We start from the raw sequence: 22475 nt of genomic DNA on the forward strand, positions 1-22475 counted from the left end.
ATATTTTTAGATTAAAAAATAAATAAATAAAAAATTACTTGACAGTAACTTTACTTCTTCTTTTTTTAGGCAAAACGATTGTTATAATATTTTTTTGTTTTTCAAGACTTTTATGTTTTTAAAGATAGTGTAGGGCCAAATGTCGTTTTAGAAGCTAATCCACATTAATATATCCCTATAATTGGTATTATTTAATTTTATTCCACCTAATCCTATTATAATCTAATATGGCGTGCTGGAATTGAAAATTTGAGAAGGACCAAGCCAACAAATTAATAACTCGATTTATTGTTAATCTACTGTATAAAAATTTGACCAACACTGAAATTTTTTATTTATAAAAAATTGGGATAGTGTCTCTGAATATATTTATAAAAATCTCATTTTAATTAAATTCACTTATTAATGGATAGTATTCAAACTGATTAAATTCAACTCAAAAAAAAAAAAAAAAAAAAAAAAATCTCTCGTCTCTTCAATCTCTACATATACATAGCCAAAAGCATCACCTTCATAGTCACTAGGTCGCAAATAAAAAGACTAATAGTCGATGTTAAACTCATATGCTGACAACTATGCTCTTTCTACCTTAGTGCTTGAACGACTCACCATTGATCTTTCCCTTGACAATAGATTGTTTGTATCTACCTAAATTACTAGTCACCAAGCCCTCAAATAAAATCGAAAATTTGGTCACGCTTTGACCCAGTAGCTCTTGAAGTGGTTGATCTCCCAAACGGACCCTTATCCACAAATGGAGGAACAACCCCTAAATTTTCAGTAAGCTGCAGATACTCCCCTACGTTTTCTGAGAATTGAATATTTGCCCTGAAGTTTCCTAATTGCACAGTTTAGTCCTTGAGATTTCAGAATCATACATATCGGTTCCTAAACTTTCTGAACATTTCAAATTGGTCCCTATGTATGTAATTTGTTCGGTGCAAGTCAGTCTGCCTGTCACAAAACGTTCATGAATTATCCGAAGTGTGGAAAACATTCCCTGAATTTTCAAATTGTTGTGATTTTGTCCCTTAAATTTTTTCGAATCTACAACTTGTTCCCTATAATTGATGGATTATTTAATTCAGCTCCGGGGCCTTTGGGAAGCTAATCTGATTTGCAAATCCAATAGGCATTGAATTAGAGACATTTTGTAGCTTGTAATCCTCAAAAGCAATTCATGTCCCATATGATTACAATTTTGGCAATCTCGTGGAATTTTTTCGAAACTCTGAAATCCAAATTCTTCGTCACCTTCTTCAAATGCCGCACAAATGAATTTTCGAGCCTCTTCAGCCACATTAGTTTCGATGCAAACTCAGAGCCAAATTGGGCAGATTACGGTCTGCAGTTGACTCATCAATCCACAAAGGCTTCCAAAGCAACTCACTAGGTAGTATAAAGAAGTTAACTGTGACCAACTTATCAATCTCCGCCCGAAAGTATAGGGAAGATTTAAAAACACTCACAGGATAATTATCAACAAAGCTAGAAACGAATATAATCTTCCTCCTTCGTGAAAGTCATAATAATATGTTTGCGAACTATGTGATCGATGTTGCTATAAAATCGTGCAAATGCACAATAAGTGATAAATCAAATATCGTTCTCTCGAGTACTGAGAAGTTTTTATAATTCAATTAAATCTAACTGTACATCAAATGCAAAAAATTCTAGGATTGATTGGATCATTATCTACTATAAATCAACTATTTTACGAAAATAGACTATGATTATAGAATGGCGACTTTAGAGGATAATTCAATTATGAATAGAATACTAGAAAAACTAGTCCACCCATCAATCTATTTTAAATTTTCGATTCTCATTATAAATTTCAATCCATGATCTTCATGACAATTGATGATCCTAACGATCCCTCTCGAGTAAACTTAGACCTTATACGATCATCAAATATTTCTATTTAGAATTCGAATAAGTAAAAGTACATGACGATATAAAAATGCCATATTACGATTGCATAAAGCATAAAAGTTTATTCATAAAAATAATAATTTCACAAGAAAACTTGAAGGAAAATACAGAACAAGTATATTAATACGCATCAAAAGTTAATTCAATTGAAATCGAATCAGCAAATATAATTTGTTGAAGATAAAATTATAATGAATACGCTTAACTCTTCTCTAAAAATTTAAGCTTTTAAATCAAGTATTTTGAGGCCTATTAATTTAGCTAATAGACACTAATCAATATTTCAGCCGTCACACTATATACTAAAAATCTACATTTGATTTAAGCAACGTATATCAGGAACGTTCATTCCTTGTACTCTTCCATAAGCATTGTTACACGCAACTGAAGCTCTTTGTTTGTCGTTCTGTACAATGTAAATGTCGTCGAGAACTATATCTGTACATGGAACGGACGAACTGCATTCTAAATTGACTGCAGTGTGCTTTGACGAGGTTCCTAGTATTTGTCTAAAGGTGATGTTGCTAACTTTTAGTGCTGATTCCTGTAAGAAAACATTTACATTGAATTAGTATGTGATGACTCGATTACTTTCGGGAAGATCAATGTTCTAGGAATAGAAATAACTAACTTGTGTTACGCAATGCATGTGATCACAGTAGAATTGATCAATGTCGATGATTCTGCTTGATTCGTGACTCAAGATTTTCTCGAAGACCATGTTTCTAGCAAATCCACTGCCTCCCTGACATGTTTAATGCACAATAATGAATAATATTACAACATGTTTGGCAAGTGTTTTTAAAAGATTAATATTATAAATAGATAGAGATAAGGTTCGAGTAAGTTGATATTACTTATGAGTTCTTCTAAATGTGTGGATAAAAATTGGATCGAGGGTTTATAAACAGTTTATAAAGATTAGCAGAACATAAGGTTAGACATTAGAGCAAGACGGTCACATCATAATCAAAGAATGCAAGACATTAAATACCTGCCATGTCTTTATTCTGGCACCATTCATGGTTCGTATGAATACAACATTGCTAACTTCCACATTTTCGACTATGTCATGGTTTCCATTCTTGCCTAAACTTCCAACGCTGTGTCAAGGCAAAGGAGACATTAACATCTCAAATTCTACTAAGGTTCTAATGTGCAAGCATGATAAGATCAGGCTAGGGTAAAGATTAAACTATTAAAATACAATGGAGATCACGAGTTTGACCTTATGCCATGCCCAGGTCCACATACGATGTTGCTAATCTTCACATTTGATGTTCCAGATACTATGGAAATGCAATCATCGCCTACATTTTTGTACAAAGTGACATACTGTCAACCTCTTTCTGATATGAATCCATGAAGGGAAGAACATGCATCAATATCTCAATTTCAATTCAAACACGAGTGACTTTAGACGAACATTTTCCAAGTATACAACAATAAAATACCTGTTCCAATACGGCAATGATCGACGACAACATTAGTCGACCCTGTAATGTGGATGCCATCGGTGTTTGGACTATCTCCTGGACTATCGATTGTTATATTCGAGACATGAACTGATGTTAAGGAATCCAGGATGACATGCATATGAGGAATATCCTTAAAGGTAAGACCACTTAGAGTAACATTGTTAGCGGATGATATCTTTAAAGCCTGACATTGAAGAATTTCATTGAAGGTAAAGTTTATTCAAGAGAAATTGTGAACATCAAAAGAGTTATTATGAGATTAGAAAAACTTACATTTGGCCTCGAGTGAAGCTGTAGAAGATGGAAATATAATCCATGTTAGAATTTCAAAATTGAAGTTTCTATAACATTTTCGAAAGATGAACATTTAAACGTGGATGAATACTTGTTTATTGAATTAATTGGCCGCTTTATGCAGTAAAAAACATCGTGCATGTTTGCTAGTTAATATACTAGATCATACATGACAGTACGATAAACAAAAAGTTTAGTTATATTTTTTTAATGTAAGAGCGTCAAACATCTTTTAATTATATTAATTACAAATTACGATGATAAGGTTTTATGATTTCGGGACAATTCTTTAAGTATACTACTTTTTATGAACTTAGATTTAAATTGTTCAAGCTCCAAAGGCACCGAGAGATCTACGTGGACGTACAATTGATAAGTTTGGGAATTGGGATCGGACCGACTATCAATACCAAGAGTGCATTTAAAATAATAAATTATTAAATAGTTTACCTCACTAGTGTGCCACCATTTATCTCCATCGCCAGTTATTACACCATTTCCACGTATGGACAGATTATCAACGTGTCTAAAATCCATCCAGTTATGGCAGTTATTATTTTCGCATCTCCACACCGATGGTTCACTTGGTGCAATTATATTTCCATTTATCTGCATAATTAATAAACAATAAAAATTAATAAAAAATGAAAAAAAAAGAAGGAAAATACACATTGAACTGTAAATAGTTTAATTAGTCATGTTTTCTCCAGGTACACAAGGTATTCGGCAGCCAGTCGTCACATTTAACGGCTGTTTGACAAGGATTAAAATCTAAACTTTAATTCAAATTAAATTTAAAAATTAATTTTAACTATATATTTTATAGGATAAACAATTTTTTTCACATATTTCATCAATATTTATCAATGTCTAATAACGTGCTGATTTTAGGGTCTGTTTGGTGGGGATTAAAATTATATTTTAGTAGATTTTGATAAAAAGTTTTTGAAATGTGTAGTTGAAAAGTTGTGGGACCCATGAAATATGTGGTTAATATTGACGGTTTACCTTTGACTCCTATTAAAATCTGATCTAAATCAATATCAAACAGAGGCTTAATCTCTGCCAGACTTAGGTTTAAACTATAAATAGTTTAATTAATTTTATTTGGACTGTAAACTGAACCGCAGAGGTCATATTTACGAAAGCCCGAACCGGACCTTAGGCCTGTCCAAAAGTGTGACCGTACAGATCATACCGGTTTATTTCATTTTAAAATTTTCTTTTAAATAAAAGTTTTCCAAATTCTTGGCCTTCATTAAATCAATGTAGAATTAATACTGCCATAATTAACTCAAGACAGATTAATTTTACGGTGATATAACTAAAAAAATTCTTGATTAAATCAAGACATACATTAATTCTGAAATAAAATTATTTTTGACAACGTTGGCGGTTAGCCACAAGCTTGAGCCTCACGAACCAGACCGGTTCATTCCGGTCAATTTTTAGCAGGCTAACAGATTAGGTATAGTTCGTCCAGTTCGACACATGTAGTTTGAATATCTAATAAATCATTGAATCAACACCTTAATATTAATCGATTTTTTATTGCAAGGGCCATGGAAGTGTAAATAATTGATCAAGAATGTCTTCCCCGAAGGAACATCCATGGTCGAAGAAGACGATGATGACATGCATGTTGCTTCCCACGCTCTCGAAAAAGCCTACAACAAAGCGGAAAAAACCAAGAAAAAAAAAGGAAAAAAAAATAAAAAAAAAAATCAATTCTCATGTTATTAATATAAACCTTACAGTAGATCGAACATGCAATTGAAACTAAATATAATAACACGATATCTTACATGGGTATCATCAGTTCGACCATTACCAACTGCGCCATAGTCAAGCACATTAAATGCGGTGTGAGAATGACTTATTACGCTGAACAAAGAGAGAGTAAACACAAAGACGAATATCAATAATTTCTCCATTGTAATAGTGCAAAACACTGAAGGAAAGATAGTTAAATATATATTGCATAAGAAGAACTCGATTAGGAAAAGGAATTTGGTCAGGTGAAAAGTTTCAACAGGAAGGGAGTTCTACTTCTACTAAAGTTGGAATCAAAATAATTTACAGTTTTCAGTAATTGGGTGATAAAGAAATTATTCATTATCAAGCTGAAAAGAGTTGTGATAAAACTGAAACTCTTCAGCATGGCTATTAAAAAAGAAATAAATATATTTAAATCTTTTAAGTATCTTTTGTTCCCTATAGCACATTTGTATTTCACATAGCACTTTCAAATTTAAAATTTTTTTTCCTATTACGTTTGGTGGGCTACATATCTTAAAATGTAAGAGTGCGTTTGATTGCCTATATTTTTCATGAAAAATTTGTTTTTCATCCAAATTCTTACTTTTGTATTGTTTGATTGTCATTTTTTTATGGAAAATATTTTCCTACTTTTGGCCACGTGACTATATTTTCCTCAAAATTAAGGAAAATATTTTATTTAGGAAGAGTAGGATTTTATTTTCCACGGAATTCACTCTCTCTTTCTCTCTCTTATTTATCCACTCTCTCTCATTAACCCACCAATAAAAAATGGACAGGTATAATATTTTTTAGATTGAAAATTAAATCAATCAAACACATTTAATCGACAATTTCCATACAAATAAATTCTAGGCAATCGAATTACCTACAATTTATTTTTTTTCCATGCAAATTTTATGCTTACAATCAATAACTCTAGGATTGTAGGATAAAATTTTTATCTAGTATATTTAAAAATAAATAAATAAATAAAAATTCACCACACACACACACACATATATATATACACACGTAATTATAGTTGTTTTACAAGACTTGGGATATAAGTAGAGGCTTAAAGGTGGGTCAGACGGCTTGATGTCTGTTAGGGCCTGTTTGGAAATGACACGGCTCCACAAGGGTTGTGCTTAGGACTGTCAATAGATTGAATTTTTATTCGAATCCGATGAAATTAATGGGAGATGGATTTAGAGTCTCAATCCGATAACCCGATTAAAATTCGAATTCGATAATCCGTTAACTAAATGGAACAAATATGGATGAGGTAAATCCTATCTGATTTATTATAATTATATAAAATATTTTGTATATTATCATATAATGTATTACATTTTTTTTATTTTTTATTTTTTATTTTTCTGAAATTGATCTTATACTTTATGACTTTTAATGAAGGATGTCAAAATTATTAAATTTCAATAACATTAATATATATTATAATAAATTTTGTATGGAAGAAAAAATGTTGAAACATGATAATGGGCTTCACAAACTTTCTTTCATCCCAACCCCATGTGTCATAATGCCAATCTGACAAATGATAAGTTCATAATGGACTTGACACTTTCTTCTCTTCCAGGCTCCTGCCACGTTTTACCTTTTGTTTCCTAAACATTCTTCTTTCTAGAAATTAATTCAAAGAACAAAGAAACCTTTTCTATTCCCGTAGCTGAATCATATTAAAAAAATGGAAATCCTATGGTATTCTCCATTTGTAATTCATATTTACATCTGTCCGACTCTTCATCTCTACGCAGCAGGGACAGATCTGGCCCATTCCAAATTGAGGTTTCTTCTTCTTCGATTATTTTTTTGTATGTCATCTCCAATATTAAGATTCTTCTTTGACCTTCGTTTTCTTGTTTTCATTTTGTTATTTCGTTGTTTTCCTCAAATTGTTTTCAAATATTGACCTTGATTTTAGGACTTTTTGGATACATATAATGGCCGACAAGCCCAACACTGAAGCGGAGAAAAAAGATGATGCGAGGAATATTATACAAGTTGAAGATTCGCCTCCACCTTCTCCTAAGAGACGAAAATTGACATCAAAGGTATGTAATGATTTTGTAAAATCTAAGGGGCCAAAAGGAAATGAAATTGCAAAGTGCAAGCATTGTCGTAAAGAATTTGTAGGAGAAAGTAGTAGAGGAACTAGCCACTTAAAGTATCATTTGGATGGGTGTAATGAGAAAGGTAGTAGAGACATTGGTCGAAAATTTTTATCCATATCCAAAAGTTTCCCAGAGGCTGCTTCCATAGTTCAAAATCATAAGTTTGACCAATTGAAAAGTAGGATGGATTTTGCTAAGATGGTTATCATGTATAATTATCATTTTAATATGGCTGAACATGAATATTTTTAGTTATTATGTAATGGTTTGCAACCAATGTTTAAGCTCGTGCCAAGAAATACAGTGAGGGATGATGTCTTTGAAGTTAACAAACGTGAGAAAGAGAAGTTACACAACCACTTGGAGAAACTTCCAGGTAGAATCACTCTAACTACTGATATTTGGACATCTGATTATCAAGACATTGATTATATGTGCTTGACATTTCATTTCATTGATCATGATTGGGAATTGAACAAAAAAGTAATTGGTTACAGATGGATCAAATATCCTCATGACGCAAAAACACTTTTTACATACATCACTGATATGATTTTGGATTGGAATATGGAGAAAAAATTGTTCACCATGGTGGTTGATAATGCTACCATCAATGATGCGACGATAAGAAGTTTGAAAAGCTGGCTTTGTGACAAGTTTGCAATACCTTTGGAATGTGGGTTATTTCACGTGCATTGTAGTGCTCATATTCTTAATTCGATTGTGCAAGATGGGTTAAAAGTAATTGGAGTGTTTATTCATAAGGTTAGAGAAACTGTGAAGTATTTGTAAAGGTCTCCATATGCAACACAAAAATTTACTCATGTAAAAAATCAACTTAGATTGAAAGATAAGAAAAAAGTGAAGATGGATTGTTCTACTAGGTGGAATTCTACTTTTGAGATGATTGAATGTGCAATAGAGATGAAAAAGGTGCTTTGGCGCTTAGCACAAACAGATCGTAATTATAAACTCTATCAAAGTGAAGACGAATGGAGAATTGCTAAAGTTTTATGTGATTGCTTGAAAATATTTTATGATGCAACAAATCATTTTTCTGGTTCTCATTTTCCCACATCAAATGTGTTTTTATTTTTTATTTTTTCCTCATTTGAGTAATATTCAACTACATTTATCTAAATGGTAAAGAAGTGCGTACAGCTTTTTGAGTATGATGGCTGGCCCAATGAAATTGAAGTTTGTTAAATATTGGGAGGAGTGTTGTTTAGTATTAGCAATTGCTATTGTTTTTTATCCAAGATTTAAAATGGATTTGGTTGAATATTATTATGATATATATTATGATAAACTCTATGGAGTTGATGCTCATACACATGTTGAAAGAGTTCGTAAGGCAACATTTAACCTTTTCGATGAGTATGATGATAGTTCATCTGAATCTGAAGTGGAAGTAAGTCAAGAAGTTGGTTCTAGTAGTGATCATGGAATGGGGGCTTTTCTAGAGGACCAGTTGAGTGGGTTTGATTCTTTGTCAATGCAATTTCGATCTTCTAATTGTCATGTTCTTCTAAAAAGTCAGAATTAGAGAAGTACTTGGAGAAGCAATTATTTCCAAGAACTAAAAATTTTAAAGTTCTAAATTGGTGGAAGGTTAATAATGCTAAATTCCCTACTCTTGGAAACATTGCTCGTAACATATTAGCTGTTCCAGCAACTACTGTTGCATCTGAGGTTGCATTTGGTGTGGGAGGAAGAGTAGTTGATGATTTTTGTGCTTCATTGCTTCCGAAAACTGTAGAAGCTTTGGTGACCGCACAAAGATGAATAAATATATAAATAATCAATTAAATAGTAAATAATAAATTCTTAAATTAGTAATCTTGTAATAATATACATATATATATATATATGTATACATACATACACATATATATATATATAGACACGAGTACTTAATTTGTCATGTTCTTTTTGCACAACTTGACATGAATGTTACAAACAAGGCCTACAAAATTAAAATAATATTTCTTAATGACTAAAGTTTATGTAAGTTTTACTTATAAATTTATGTTTTCATTTTCTTGAAATGATATTTGTTTTGTACGGCCTTTATTCTTAAACGTCTGTTTTTGTAAGCGTGGTGGACTGACGGGTGATATGATATGGAGAGAGAGCTCAAACTTCAAAAGCTGCGTTTAAGAATTTTTTTTCTTCATTTTTGTTGCTCACTCTATCTATAACATTTGTTGGATATCTAGTCATTGCAATATTTCATATTTTGGTTCCTTTTAATTTGGTATTATCTTGTGGATTGTTATTGAAATTGCCAATAGGTTAATATTGTTATTTTCTTATATTGCAATAAAAAAATGTGAAAAATATTTCGGATCAGATATCCTATAATCCAACAAATCGGATATGGATTTAACAATCTAATATCCATTGGATTAACGGATCGAATTGAATAATTATTCTTATTGGATCGGATCAGATATGGGCAAATCTGATCCATATTCAATCCATTGACAGCCCTAGTCTAGACAGGTGCTCCCAAACTTTCTTGGTAGTATCATACTTTGCCAATAGCGTGCTTATTGACTCCACGGTAGAATTATTAATCCAATTAACAATCTTCGAATTATCATATTTCCAATTATCTACCTACTCCACATAATTGATGACTTTATCATTTTTTGGTTTGACAGAACGAGAATTAATGGAAGCCAAATCTCAATCAGTGTCCAAAATTCAAAATACTTGTGCATATACATCAATTTTCAACCTTAAAATTCTCGAACCAATTTAACTGAATTCCAAATTCTGACTCCAGTGTAATTCCCAACTTTGAAATTATCCAATCAAAGTAATTGAATTCTAAATTATAACTCCAGTGCGGCAGTGCACATTCAACTAATTCAATTTAATTCCAGACTCTGACTCGGTGTGACGATGTCAAAAATCAACATACGTGTGCACAGAAAAAGATAATAGAATTCACAATCTTTTCCTTGTAATCAAATACGAAATACAAAGACGAACCTTTATATTGAGAATAATGTGTAGTTGGTGGAGGAATTTAATTCAAATCGCTGCCAAAAATATATTCCTAAAACCATCAACTCATTGGACGTCCAGGCAATCAGTGTATGCTAGGTGTCGCATGACATTTCCTCGATTTGCTTCTCTGTGTTTTCTGTCATGTCTTTGTTCGGGTTCTTCTTCCTGGAAAAAAGAAAGGCTGAGATGTCCCAAGCAAAGTGATGCAATCATTTGAGTACCTTTGTCAAACAATATTCTACGTTCTATCACTTCTCTGAAATAGTTGAATTTGTTTTCTCTAACTACAAATGGAAAATTAATGTTAGAAATGCTCTATCAGTTTGATAAGGAGAAAAAACTATCCAAGGAACTTATAAACTTTTTGTATAAGTTTGAGAGGCTCGGCTTTAGGAGTCAAATAAATTAATGTTCAATTTAATACATTAATAATTTGTGATAACTATTTCCATACTAAGGGTGTGTTTGGTTACATTCATTTTCAACGGAAAATATCAATTTTTCACCCAAATTCTTACTTAGAGTGTTTGATTGCTATTTTTTTCTATGGAAAATATTTTCCAACTTTTGAAAATATGCTTAATTTTCCTTGTTTTTAAGGAAAATATTTTCCTTAGGTAGAGGTGGTTTTTATTTTCCACAAAAGATGGAAAATATTTTCCAACTTTTGAAAATATGCTTAATTTTCCTTGTTTTTAAGGAAAATATTTTCCTTAGGTAGAGGTGGTTTTTATTTTCCACAAAAGATGGAAAATATTTTCTTTTTTAGATGATATGTTCCATGTCAATCAAACACACTCTAAGTGTTTCTGCCCAGTTTCTTACAATCTTAACTAGTTATTGGGTGAAGAGGAAGGAATAAAGAATTTTAGAGCTCAAAATATATTGAAAATCAAAATTCTATTGGAAATGGTTTTAATTAGTGAATTGGGTTAATTTTGAGCTTCAATTTTAATGGTACCAAGCATATATAATAAGTGTGTAATTTATACACTTATTTGGACTCAAAAGTATAGACATTTAGTAGTTCTTTTAAGCAACTATAGCCTAATTTACTGCATATTTCATTTATCAGGTGAAACTCGATTACTGAAAACGGAATTGAAAGAAAGAAGCGAAAAATTACAAAAAATAGCAAAGTACAAAATTTGAGGATCAAATTGCCAAAAACCAATGGTTGATTCGAACCACAAGATGTACTTTGATAATTTCTAGGTGTCAATTCGATGAAATTAGAAGTAAAAAAGGAATGAAGTATGATAAGAATATTACCATAAATCGATTTTCAATCACACAAGATATCTAGCACATGTTAAATCGAAGATTGATACCCATTTTTGGTATAGCAGGCGTCCAAATTGGAGAAATTTATTTCTAGTAAAATTGGAAACCCTTTGAGTTAACTTTCCAATGCACTTTAAATCACTCAATTTGATATCGACAGAGAAAGTTGTGAGCACAATACTGACTGATATATAGGGACAAAAAATTCATGCACGAAAGCAACTTTCCTTATTCATTGGAACTCTTGGGGTACCAATTTGGATGTGATTTTCAACCAATTTCGAACTCCAACAAATACTTAACAGCAGAATATATATAAAGGACCTCTCTAAAACCTCTCTTATACATATTATACTCCAATACTCATTAATTATTATCATCAAATGAGGAAAATTCATAATTTTTGTGAGAGGATTGAAGGGGACTTGCAAAAATACAATCAAGTGAATAATCAAACTTAGATTTTTGGCAAGTGGAAATTCATCAAGAAACCATTAAAGAGATTCAAAATCTCAAGATTCATCTTCATCTTCTCCATTTGTCAAAAACTTGGGTTATGTCTTTTCACTTAAATATGATTTCTTATATGTCAGGCTAGTTTTATACATTGCTATGATGAGATGAACACTTTTTAATGATATTTTTAGATTTTAATTAATTATTTTGACTTTAGTTTGATTTTATTTGTGGATGTTTATTATAGTTTTTATCATTCTTTTCAATTACTTGATCACCAATTGAATTGTTAGTGAATTTTATTATTATCTAAAGAGACAATAGAATTTAAGCACAATATAATAAACATTGTAAGATCCGATAAATGATAGATATATACATCAATGCTTTATATGATGATAAGACATGAAATGTCATGTTTTTCATTCATTAATACTTGCATTTTTGTAATTAATTGATACCTAAATGTATGTAATACCCTTATATTTTGATTTAGGTCGCAATTGGATAGAAACCGTGAAAGTTAAGAGAAAAGAGCGAAAAAGAACCAAAATGGAAGCAAGTGAAAGTTCAGGGATCAAGTTGCAAATAATTCATTGATGAGATGGGTGATGGAATGAAGATTCAGAAGTGTTAGGGTTCAATCGGATGAGAAAAGAAGTCAAAGAGATGAAATAACATAGAAAGTAGACTAAACACTCCTCATGGGATCGACCCTTACTTCCACTACTGCATTAATTTTAAAGAGCATAGATTTTAATTTGGAGTGTCTACGACAACATGCACCATATGATTTTCAATAGGTGTTCTAGTACTTTTTAATGCATTTATCATGTTTGCACTTTCATCAAGAGATAAAAGGGTCACAGGAGAAGAATATATGTTATCGTTATCAAGAGAGGCTATCAAGTAATTAGGAACATTGACTACATGAATGATTTTAAATTGTCGCTTTAATTGTAACACTAAAAATGGAATAACAGGAGAATTCTACATCGTAGCAGTGCATCTTATATATCTTACTAGTATAATTGATAATTTAAGGATTAGTATAGGAAAATCATTAAAATTGTTTGCTATTAGATTAAAGTTGCAATTAATTTTAACTCGATCAAAGATATAGTCCTCATGGGTTCGACATTCTATTACTACTTTATTAATTGTTCACGATCCCGTTCACTTACAAGAAATCAAGCGATCAAGTTTTTGATGCCGTTGCTAGGACTGTTGTTTTTGACAATTTTTAGTTAATTTGAGCTTTAATTTGAATCTTATCATTTTCTTTAATGGGCTATGATACACGTACATCGGATTATCCATAGCGGTATCCAATCTCTCACATGAAAGAGAACTCACTTCGAATAAAATATAATTTATCCAAAGTGAATCCCTCTCTATGTAAGAGAGGTGGACACCGTTTTGGACATTGTATTATGTACAAGTAGCATATTCCTTCTTCAATTTAGCTTATTATATTAGAAAAACTTTATAGTGTTTCTTGCTTTTCTTTTCAGTAACTTCTATGCAAAAGTTCGAGAATTGATTATCTCGCTCAATTTGACCCGGAGATCAAATGATCATTCAACCTTCGAAGAAGATAACAGTTGGAAGTACACCAAAAAGGAATTTTTGACTTAGATTGACTTAACAATGAGATGAAAGATATGATCAATAATCGAAATTGACACACTTCATATTTCGTAACTAATCGGATCGTATCGAAGAGATTATAGTTTCACGATAAAAGAACAAGTTTGATTTTGCCATGTCACGTGACATTTATTGTCACATGTGTTGTCCTAACACATTGCTAGCTGTCAATCTGAGACGTCAAATGTGATTTAATTAATTTAGATAAATTAATGATAAATTGAAAGAGTGTTTTAATTTATCTTATTTCGATTATATGATGATTCACAACGTTGGTATCATAATCGAAAACCTAATGGATCACATACAGAAGAAGAAGTAGAAGAATGAAATATACTAATTAATTAATCAATAAGTGTTGGACAAGTAATTAATTGGTTTGCTTATTAATGGCCTTAGTTAATTAATTGGAATAACTAATTTATGGATCAGGTTCAAATAATTAGATTAATTAAACATTGGACCGGGGTGAGTTTAACTTACGGGCCAAGCTCACTTGGACTTCTATTAATAAGCTGTTAGGGTTTGAGAAAATAGAACAATACAATTCATTATCTCACAGAGACAAGAAAAGAGAAATCATAATTCTCTCATTCTTATTTCCATTGTGTATCTCCATTCGAGACTGGATAATTTGGCAGCTGTGCATTGGAGATGATGATTGTTAGTGTTCAAGATGAGCAAAGGAGTTTGTAGAATTAAAAAATGTATAATTTCGATAACAGCTTCTTTCTAAACACAAATAAAATCCTCGGTGGAAATTGCAATATTGTTTAAATTACGTTGTGCACGATCAACGAAATTCCCAATAACAGGTATAGTTTAGCCTTGTTTGTCAACCATTTTTCTACATTTTACCACATTATTTTTCTACAGTACTCATTTTCAATCACATATTTTTCATTAAAATAATATTAAACATAAATAAAAAACTTTTCTTTCTTTTTTAACTACACATTTCAACATCAATCACTATTCCATACTCCAATTTTTGAAATTAAAGGGCCACAAATAGGGCCTTAGTTGATTGTGTGTGAGGTGGCCAACATTTTTGCCATTGATTTTAACAACACTTAACGCAATCAACAGGATAGATGTTTAAACATTAATGAATTTCAAAAAAGCTATACATTTTCGACTTACAAATAAGATAATTCATTTTGGTATAGAGAAGTAAAAGCAGATAATGCTAACCTGAAAAATCACATAGAATTTGTTCGCTACCAACATATGCTATCAGATTTCCTTTTGCAGACTACCAACTGAACCGTGCAGCATTCTATGGTGAAGACTATCTTTGTCATGGTAAGAAAGTTGAGGGAGTCCACCTAATATATCAAGAAGAAAATGAGAGAGAAGCATAGCTAGAAGAAAGGATGGAAGATGTAAATATAGATGGTTGGTTCAGATATTGAGTACTGATTGACATAGCCAAAGTCTAACCAAAATAATATTGAGTATGGGATTAGTTGACCTTCATGTGAATATCGCATCGGATATATATCATTTGAGTTGAATTGAAATTGAAGATTGAATTGAAAATTGAAATTGAACTTGAAAGCCATCATTTCCCAAGCTTTGTTGTTCCTCCTGTATTTGATTTGCTGAAGTTATAACTGAGTCGGAACAAAAATTAACCTTGATTGATAGAAGAGTTGGAATTTCTCCAAAACTACTGGGGATCTCATTCAAAAATTTGCATGACAAAATTACTAGGTGTTGAAGCCTTGGGAAATGGATATTTTCAGCTCTCCAATGCACCAGATAAATGTCTTCCTAGTAGCAGAAATTTTAGCTGAAGAAATTCCCCTTCATTTGGTTCCCAGTCTCGGCCATGAAAGGCATTACTTTTCAGTTTGAGCACTAGAAGATTTGGCAGCGAACCAATAATCTTCATATCTTTCCAAGGAAACTTGCCTCCAGTTACAGTCAACTTTTGAAGCGATGTAGGGAAAGTAACATTCTTCAGGGAAGACCGTGACATCCCAGAAAAGGTGCATTTTAATGATTCAAGATTATGTAGACTGACGAGATTACTTTGACAATAATCTCCCCAATTCCATCGCCTTTGTTCATAATGGATTCTCAATTTCTTAAGATTGGGAATTCTTTTAAGGATCTCCAGTGTCAATTTGAAATCGTATACCATGGAGAGTGTTTGCAGGTGCTCCAAAACAATAAAACAATTTTCCTCCTTAGCTTCTATAGTAGGAGGATCAGGCAGAACCACATGATTCAACTGGACATGCCTCAACTGTGGCATCTTCCATATATTAAGTGTTGGGAATCTACTTATACATGCACAGCGGAATTTAAAATAATTTTCGATTCTCACCAAGAATTGCCTTTATGTTTAGATAGAAATTGTGACAAGGATTGTACCTTTGAAGAATTCTGCAATCCTTTTGCTTTTCTTTTAGTTCCATCAACCTTGATTCGCCACCACAACTGTCCAATTGTTCAGCCTCTAACGGTGATCCACACAGAGAATAAGATTGCAGCTTCTAGGGTTTTCTCTTGTGCCAACAAGAATAATAAAAATCATATGGACCTCAAACTCTATATATGTATTTATATAAACCCAAACGGGTTCGGTCCGGTCTGGTCCAATATTTAATTAATCCAATTAATTAAACCCGATCCGTGAATTAATCAATCTAATTAATTAATTCGAAAATATAAATAAAAAATCCAATTAATTAATTTATCGAACGATTGTTAAATTAACCAATTGACAATTTGCAATCTTCCAATTCTCTTTTGTGTGCAACCCATTAGGTTCCCGACCACGATACCTAATGACGTAAAATATTATTTTGATCTAATCAAAATTAATAAATTAAAATACCCTTTTAATTTATCGTCAATTCACACTCGCCGTCCCTGATTGACATCTAATAATGTGTCAGGGCAATACATGTGATGGGAAATATCACGTGGTATGACAAAACCAAATTCGTTTGTTTACCGTGAAACTATAATCCCTTCGTCAATATGATCCAATCAATTACGAGATATGGAATTGTGTCAATCTCGGTCATCGATCATATCTTTCACTCCACTATTAAGTCAATATAAGTTGAAAACTCCTTTTCGACTTATGAGTACACATTGACCAAGAATTTCATCATCGACTTAATTGAATGAAACGCAGATCATAATCTCCTACTATCTAAGAGTGACGAATCCTTTATTGATCAATCACAACCTTCATACGATTCTTGACGTACCCGAACGATGTTGTATTAGCGGCCTTTTTCAGAGCAACATCCAACACCGTCAAAGTATGACTGTCCTCATATAAGGTACCATGACGACCTCAAGTCAAATGACCAATTCCACTACCGAACGTTAGAGATTAACCACTGACACTCAGATAGTTATCCATGTGGAATCTCTCGACAGGTCTCCAATGTTTTGTTCTATAACAAAACATCTACGTATTCATTTAAATGTCACCACACTTTAATTTGTGAGATCAGCTACTTTCTTCACAAGTAAGAAATGCCACACGTGATGGTCTATCCGTAATAACGATATCCGTATCTCGTTATTACTTACGACCACGGATGATTTAAGATTCAATCAGATGTATCTCACAATCACAACTCCTTGTGATTACCAAATTACAAATATTTGAATTTACGGACTCTATTATTTATTTAATTGTCTATTAATTAAATAATAGATCTGCCATTTAATTACATTAATTATATATAAAAGTATTTATTTATGTCCAAAGTTGATTAGACCTAGGGCATAATACTTACATTAAGTCCCACATATGTAGAACTTATATTTTTAACAATTATGGTATGTAGATTTCGAAGTTTGTGTAGTGAACTAAGAAAAGTTACGTCTTTGCAGGTGCTAGCAAGGTACCGCAAGTTAACCATTTCAACTATTACAATTGATGATTTCGTCATAGTACTACTTTCCATTTCCCACACTTTAAGTAGCCTAACGTTAAGATCCAACTCACGGAAATTTTCCCATTTTCCAAAATTGAAGAGGGACCTTACGAGCAAATTCGGCAGGCAGTTGGCAGTATAATGATGCTCTCCTTGGTAATGAATTCTTAACCTTTGCAGAGCAATGCCTTCAGAAATACCAAGGAGATCCTTTTTCATGACATGAAAAAACTTTTCCCTTTCAGCTTCCCTCATACAAAGGTCACGCAACAGATCATGGATCTTGCATGTTTTAATTTTGCCCTTGGAACTTTGCTGATGAACCAAAACAAGATTTCTGTCAACAAGATCCAACAAGTACCCCTCGGCTACATCTTCCAAACTTCTAGATTTCACTGGTTTTAGTAATCCCTCAGCAAATCATAACTTGAAAAGTTTGGAGATACTAATATTATGATCTTCCGGGAAAATTGCCATATAGAGGAAACACCCTTTCAGATGATGAGGCAAATGCTTATAACTCAAAAGATAGTATCTTTGAGAAATGTTCATCATTTGAAATCATTATTGAACTGAGATCTTTTTCAACATTTCCCTAGTAATCTGGTGTTTGCATAGCCTTTGCCAGCAGACCACCAATCACAACAATTGCTAGTGGAAGTCCTTGACAGCTTTGGACAATTTTTATCCCATCTTTTTTTCTAATTCAAGAGGGCAAATATCTTTACCGAATACCTTCCTACAAAATAAATTCCAACTTTCATCCCAGTTTAGAAAGCGCATATGATAAGGACGAGAAGAGTTTCCATGATTAGCTACCTTTTCTAACCTAGTAGTCAGCATGATTCGACTTTCGTCCTTGTCGTTTGGAAACAACCGTTTCAAGTCATCCAAAACCTTTGTATCCCGCACATCATCCAACACAATGACATACCTCCTGCCCTTTAAATTCTTATACATAGATTCTGATAATTGTTCGTTGCTTGCTTCAAGCATCTCTTTAGTGAGTATTTTCGTGAAACCTGAAGGAGAAAACATGTTTCTCCAAAAATTGCTACTTAAAAGAGGGTAATCTGGACTACCGCACCTTAAGTTGGTGGACGTTACGTGGCAGCTTCTAATTCGTTCATACCATATAACTTGGATCTGTGTTTCTTTTGGTCGTGTGTGGACCGTTCGATTGGATGAATGGTGGAGATAATAATATAGCTGGCCCTTGGTCTTCTAGAGTACACCGCTGGGAGTGAGAGTTTTCATACTTGCCTTTGAATATTTCTCGTCTCTCTTACTCTGTTTTGGGAGAATTTTTTCTTTCCTTCTTCTTGGTCCTTAGAATCTGGAGATTGTTATTCTCTTGTTAGATTCTTGTAAATCTTGTGTGCTACAGTAACTAGGAGGTAGTTTTGTGCGAGCAATCTATTGTACTTGTGTAGTTGTGGCCGATTTGTGAGGAAGCAGTGTTCTGTCCAGATTTGAGATCCATTTTGGATCGATGATTGATCTGGTTATTCAATTTTGTTCTGTGTACTATACTCTCTCTGGGAGGTAGAATTGCACTAGTAGATTGGGCTGACTCTGAGCCCCCCAGATTAAGCCATTCGGGTCGAACTGGGTGAACATTTTTGTGTGTTCTTTTATTTTTCTTACACTTTTCTTTTATTTTTCTTACACTTTACGTTTGTGTTGGTAATGTTGCTCTCGATTTTGGGTGTAAATTCCCTACAAATCTAGTATTAGAGCCATTAAAGCAGTGAGGTAAGGCATATTTAAATACAGTTTGATTTCTTGTCATATTAACGCGTTTTCTTCACTTGTGCAGTAACAAGAAAGTGAAATAAATCGATCCTTGGAAACTATGGTTTCGGTTTCGCACCTGCAAAAAGTCGTACCTGTTTTTTGTAAAATACTGTAACACACAGTATTTGGTAAGATCTTATACAATTAAACCATAGTAGTTGTTTGCATGATATATCTGATCTTAAAGTATGCTATTGTGATTTGATTATTCAAAGAAATTGAATAAAGTGTTTAATTGTGATAGAAGCACGTTTTTAGGATATTTCATTTTTTTGTAATCTGATTGATTGGTGCCAACTGTTTTGGAAATCTGAAATTGGTCCTATCATGCTATTGTGTTTTTGTCAGTGCATGTTAGATAACTGTCTGTTTGCCATTTCGGGTCTGCTTACTTGTCAATTATCTGCATAATTTTTTTTTAAACTTTTTCCGTAACTTAATTGATTTCTTGAATTGAATCACTTATGTCCTCGAGTAATAACCCTTTTACAGAACCCGCAATGGGTTCGAAGGTCAAATTGAGTCAATTCGATGGAAATGGTGACTACTCTATATGAAAACAGAAAATGAGGGCAATTTTGGTCCAGCAGAGGGTTGCAAAAGCCCTTAATGATCCTGAAATTTTTTTTGATGAATTGAAACCTAAGCCTGCTGAAATTGAAGATATGAATGAAATAGCATATAGTTCAATCATACTGCATCTGTCTGATAATATAATGAGACAAGTTGAAGAACATGAAACTGCTCGAGCCCTGTGGGAAGCACTAGATGCTTTGTTCTTATCTAAAACACTACCTAATAAGATCTACCTGTTGGAGAAACTGTTTAGCTTCAAAATGGATCCTGGAAAAGACTTAGAATCCAATCTTAGTGATTTTAGCATTCTGGTTAAGAGTCTTTCACATAACGATAAGAAATTCGAGGATGAAGATCTGGCTGTGATTCTTTTAAATTCACTACCTGAATCTTATAAAGAAATTTGAAATGCTATAAAATATTCGAGAGATGCCTTAACACAAACGATTGTGACAAATGCCCTAAGATTTAGGGAATTGGAGATTAAGAAGGAATCAAGAACTAATTGCTTAGAGGAGAACCTGTTTGTGAGAGGGAGAACTGAAAAAAGGGAAAACTATTCATTGAATAAGAGGTTCAAATCTAAATCTAGAGGTAGGTCCAAGTCAAAAGACAAAAGTAACAAAAAATGTTATCACTGTGGAAAACTTGGACACTTCAAAAGGGACTATTTTGAATTAAAGAAGAAGTTAAACGAACCTAATAACAGTGAGTTAAATAATGCTGCTGTAAGTTCAAAACTTGACAGCCTTCTAGTTATGACTGTGTCTAACGATGGAACAGATACTTACTAGATACTTGACTCTGGATGTACTTTTCATATGTGCCCAAATAAAACTTGGTTTCATGACTACAAGGAGATAGAACCCAGGAAAGTGTATATGGGTGATAATAATTCACAAAATGTTCTTGGAATCGGTGATATTACAATCAAAATGTATGATGGTAGTGTCAGGCAGATTAAAAATGTAAGGCATGTCCCAAAATCTAAAAAGAAATCTCATCTCACTAGGATTCTCGAAGATGAAGGACATACTTTTAAATCTGAAAATAATACTTTGAAAATTCTCAAAGGATCTCTTGTAGTTATGAAGGGACCAAAAAGAAATGGTTTGTATTACTTGATGGGAGAGACTATTAATTCTCAGGATTCGAAATCCTTAACCATTGCTGAAAGTAAATCTGAATTGTGGCATTATAGGATGGGACATATTGGTAATAAGGGCTTAAAATAACTAAATAATCAAAAATTGTTTGGAAAAGATGAGATAGAGCCACTTAAATTCTGTGAGACGTGTGTACTTGGAAAGTCTCATAGAGTCAGCTTTGAGACGGGATCACACACTACAAATAGACCATTAGATTATGTCCACTCAGATTTGTGGGGTACAGAAAGCCACTCAACCTTTGGTGGGAACAAATATTTTCTTTCTATAATTAATGATTATACTAGAAAGGTCTGGACATACCCATTAAAAGCGAAATCTGAGACATTTCAAAAATTCATAATGTGGTTAACGATGGTTGAAAATCAATTGGACAGAAAATTGAAAACCTTAAGGACAGATAATGGGTTGAAATTCTGTAATGCAGAATTTGATAACTTTTGCAAACACAAGGGAATAATTAGACATAGAACTATTAAGCATACACCCCAACAGAATGGGGTGGCTGAAAGAATGAACAGAACTCTTATGAATAAAGTTAGATGTGTGCTGATAAGTTCTGGTTTAGCAAAAGATTTTTGGCTAGAAGCTTTATGCACTGCAGCCTATCTTGTTAATAGGTCACCCTGCAATTCAGTAAAGTTTAAAACCCCTCAGGAAGTGTGGACTAGAAAGCCACTTAATCTGTCTAATATTAGGGTCTTCGGATGTGCTGCATATGCTCATCAGGTTGAAGGAAAATTAGACTCTAGAGCTACTAAATGTGTCATGTTGGGATACCTTGAAGGAGTTAAAGGGTCCAGGTTATGGATACTAGGTGAGAAAGGCATTAAGATCAGTAACAATAAATGCCATGCTTGAAGAATAAAAGGGATAAACAGGATGCAATTGAAAATAGTACTTCACAGAATGAGGTGAAGTTGGCAAGAATGGGTCACAATTCTACTGATATAACTGAACCTGAACATGTACAGCCAAATGAAGGGGCATATAACATAGATGAAGGTGAAGCTA

The 22475-nt window shown here is 32.8% G+C and overlaps 2 protein-coding genes across 2 annotated transcripts; both read right to left on the minus strand.

Annotated features, from left to right (window-relative positions):
• Positions 1 to 2143: 2143 nt before the first annotated feature.
• On the minus strand, positions 2144 to 5641 carry LOC111391048 (probable polygalacturonase At3g15720). The gene is made up of 9 exons (XM_023016189.1): positions 5513 to 5641; positions 5237 to 5374; positions 4158 to 4316; positions 3687 to 3704; positions 3390 to 3597; positions 3164 to 3245; positions 2930 to 3038; positions 2567 to 2680; positions 2144 to 2479 (listed from the first exon to the last, which is right to left on the minus strand). Exons 1-9 carry the CDS (start codon positions 5639 to 5641, stop codon positions 2246 to 2248), a joined length of 1191 nt encoding a protein of 396 aa, XP_022871957.1. The 3' UTR covers positions 2144 to 2245.
• A 10114-nt stretch (positions 5642 to 15755) lies between these two features.
• On the minus strand, positions 15756 to 19405 carry LOC111391039 (putative late blight resistance protein homolog R1B-8). Its single transcript, XM_023016179.1, has 4 exons — positions 19348 to 19405; positions 18658 to 18944; positions 17869 to 18333; positions 15756 to 16274 (listed from the first exon to the last, which is right to left on the minus strand). Exons 1-4 carry the CDS (start codon positions 19403 to 19405, stop codon positions 15756 to 15758), a joined length of 1329 nt encoding a protein of 442 aa, XP_022871947.1.
• Between the last annotated feature and the right edge of the window lie 3070 nt (positions 19406 to 22475).

This window comes from Olea europaea, unplaced genomic scaffold (genome assembly GCF_002742605.1).
Source record: "Olea europaea var. sylvestris unplaced genomic scaffold, O_europaea_v1 scaffold744, whole genome shotgun sequence".
Classification (NCBI taxonomy): Eukaryota; Viridiplantae; Streptophyta; class Magnoliopsida; order Lamiales; family Oleaceae; genus Olea; species Olea europaea.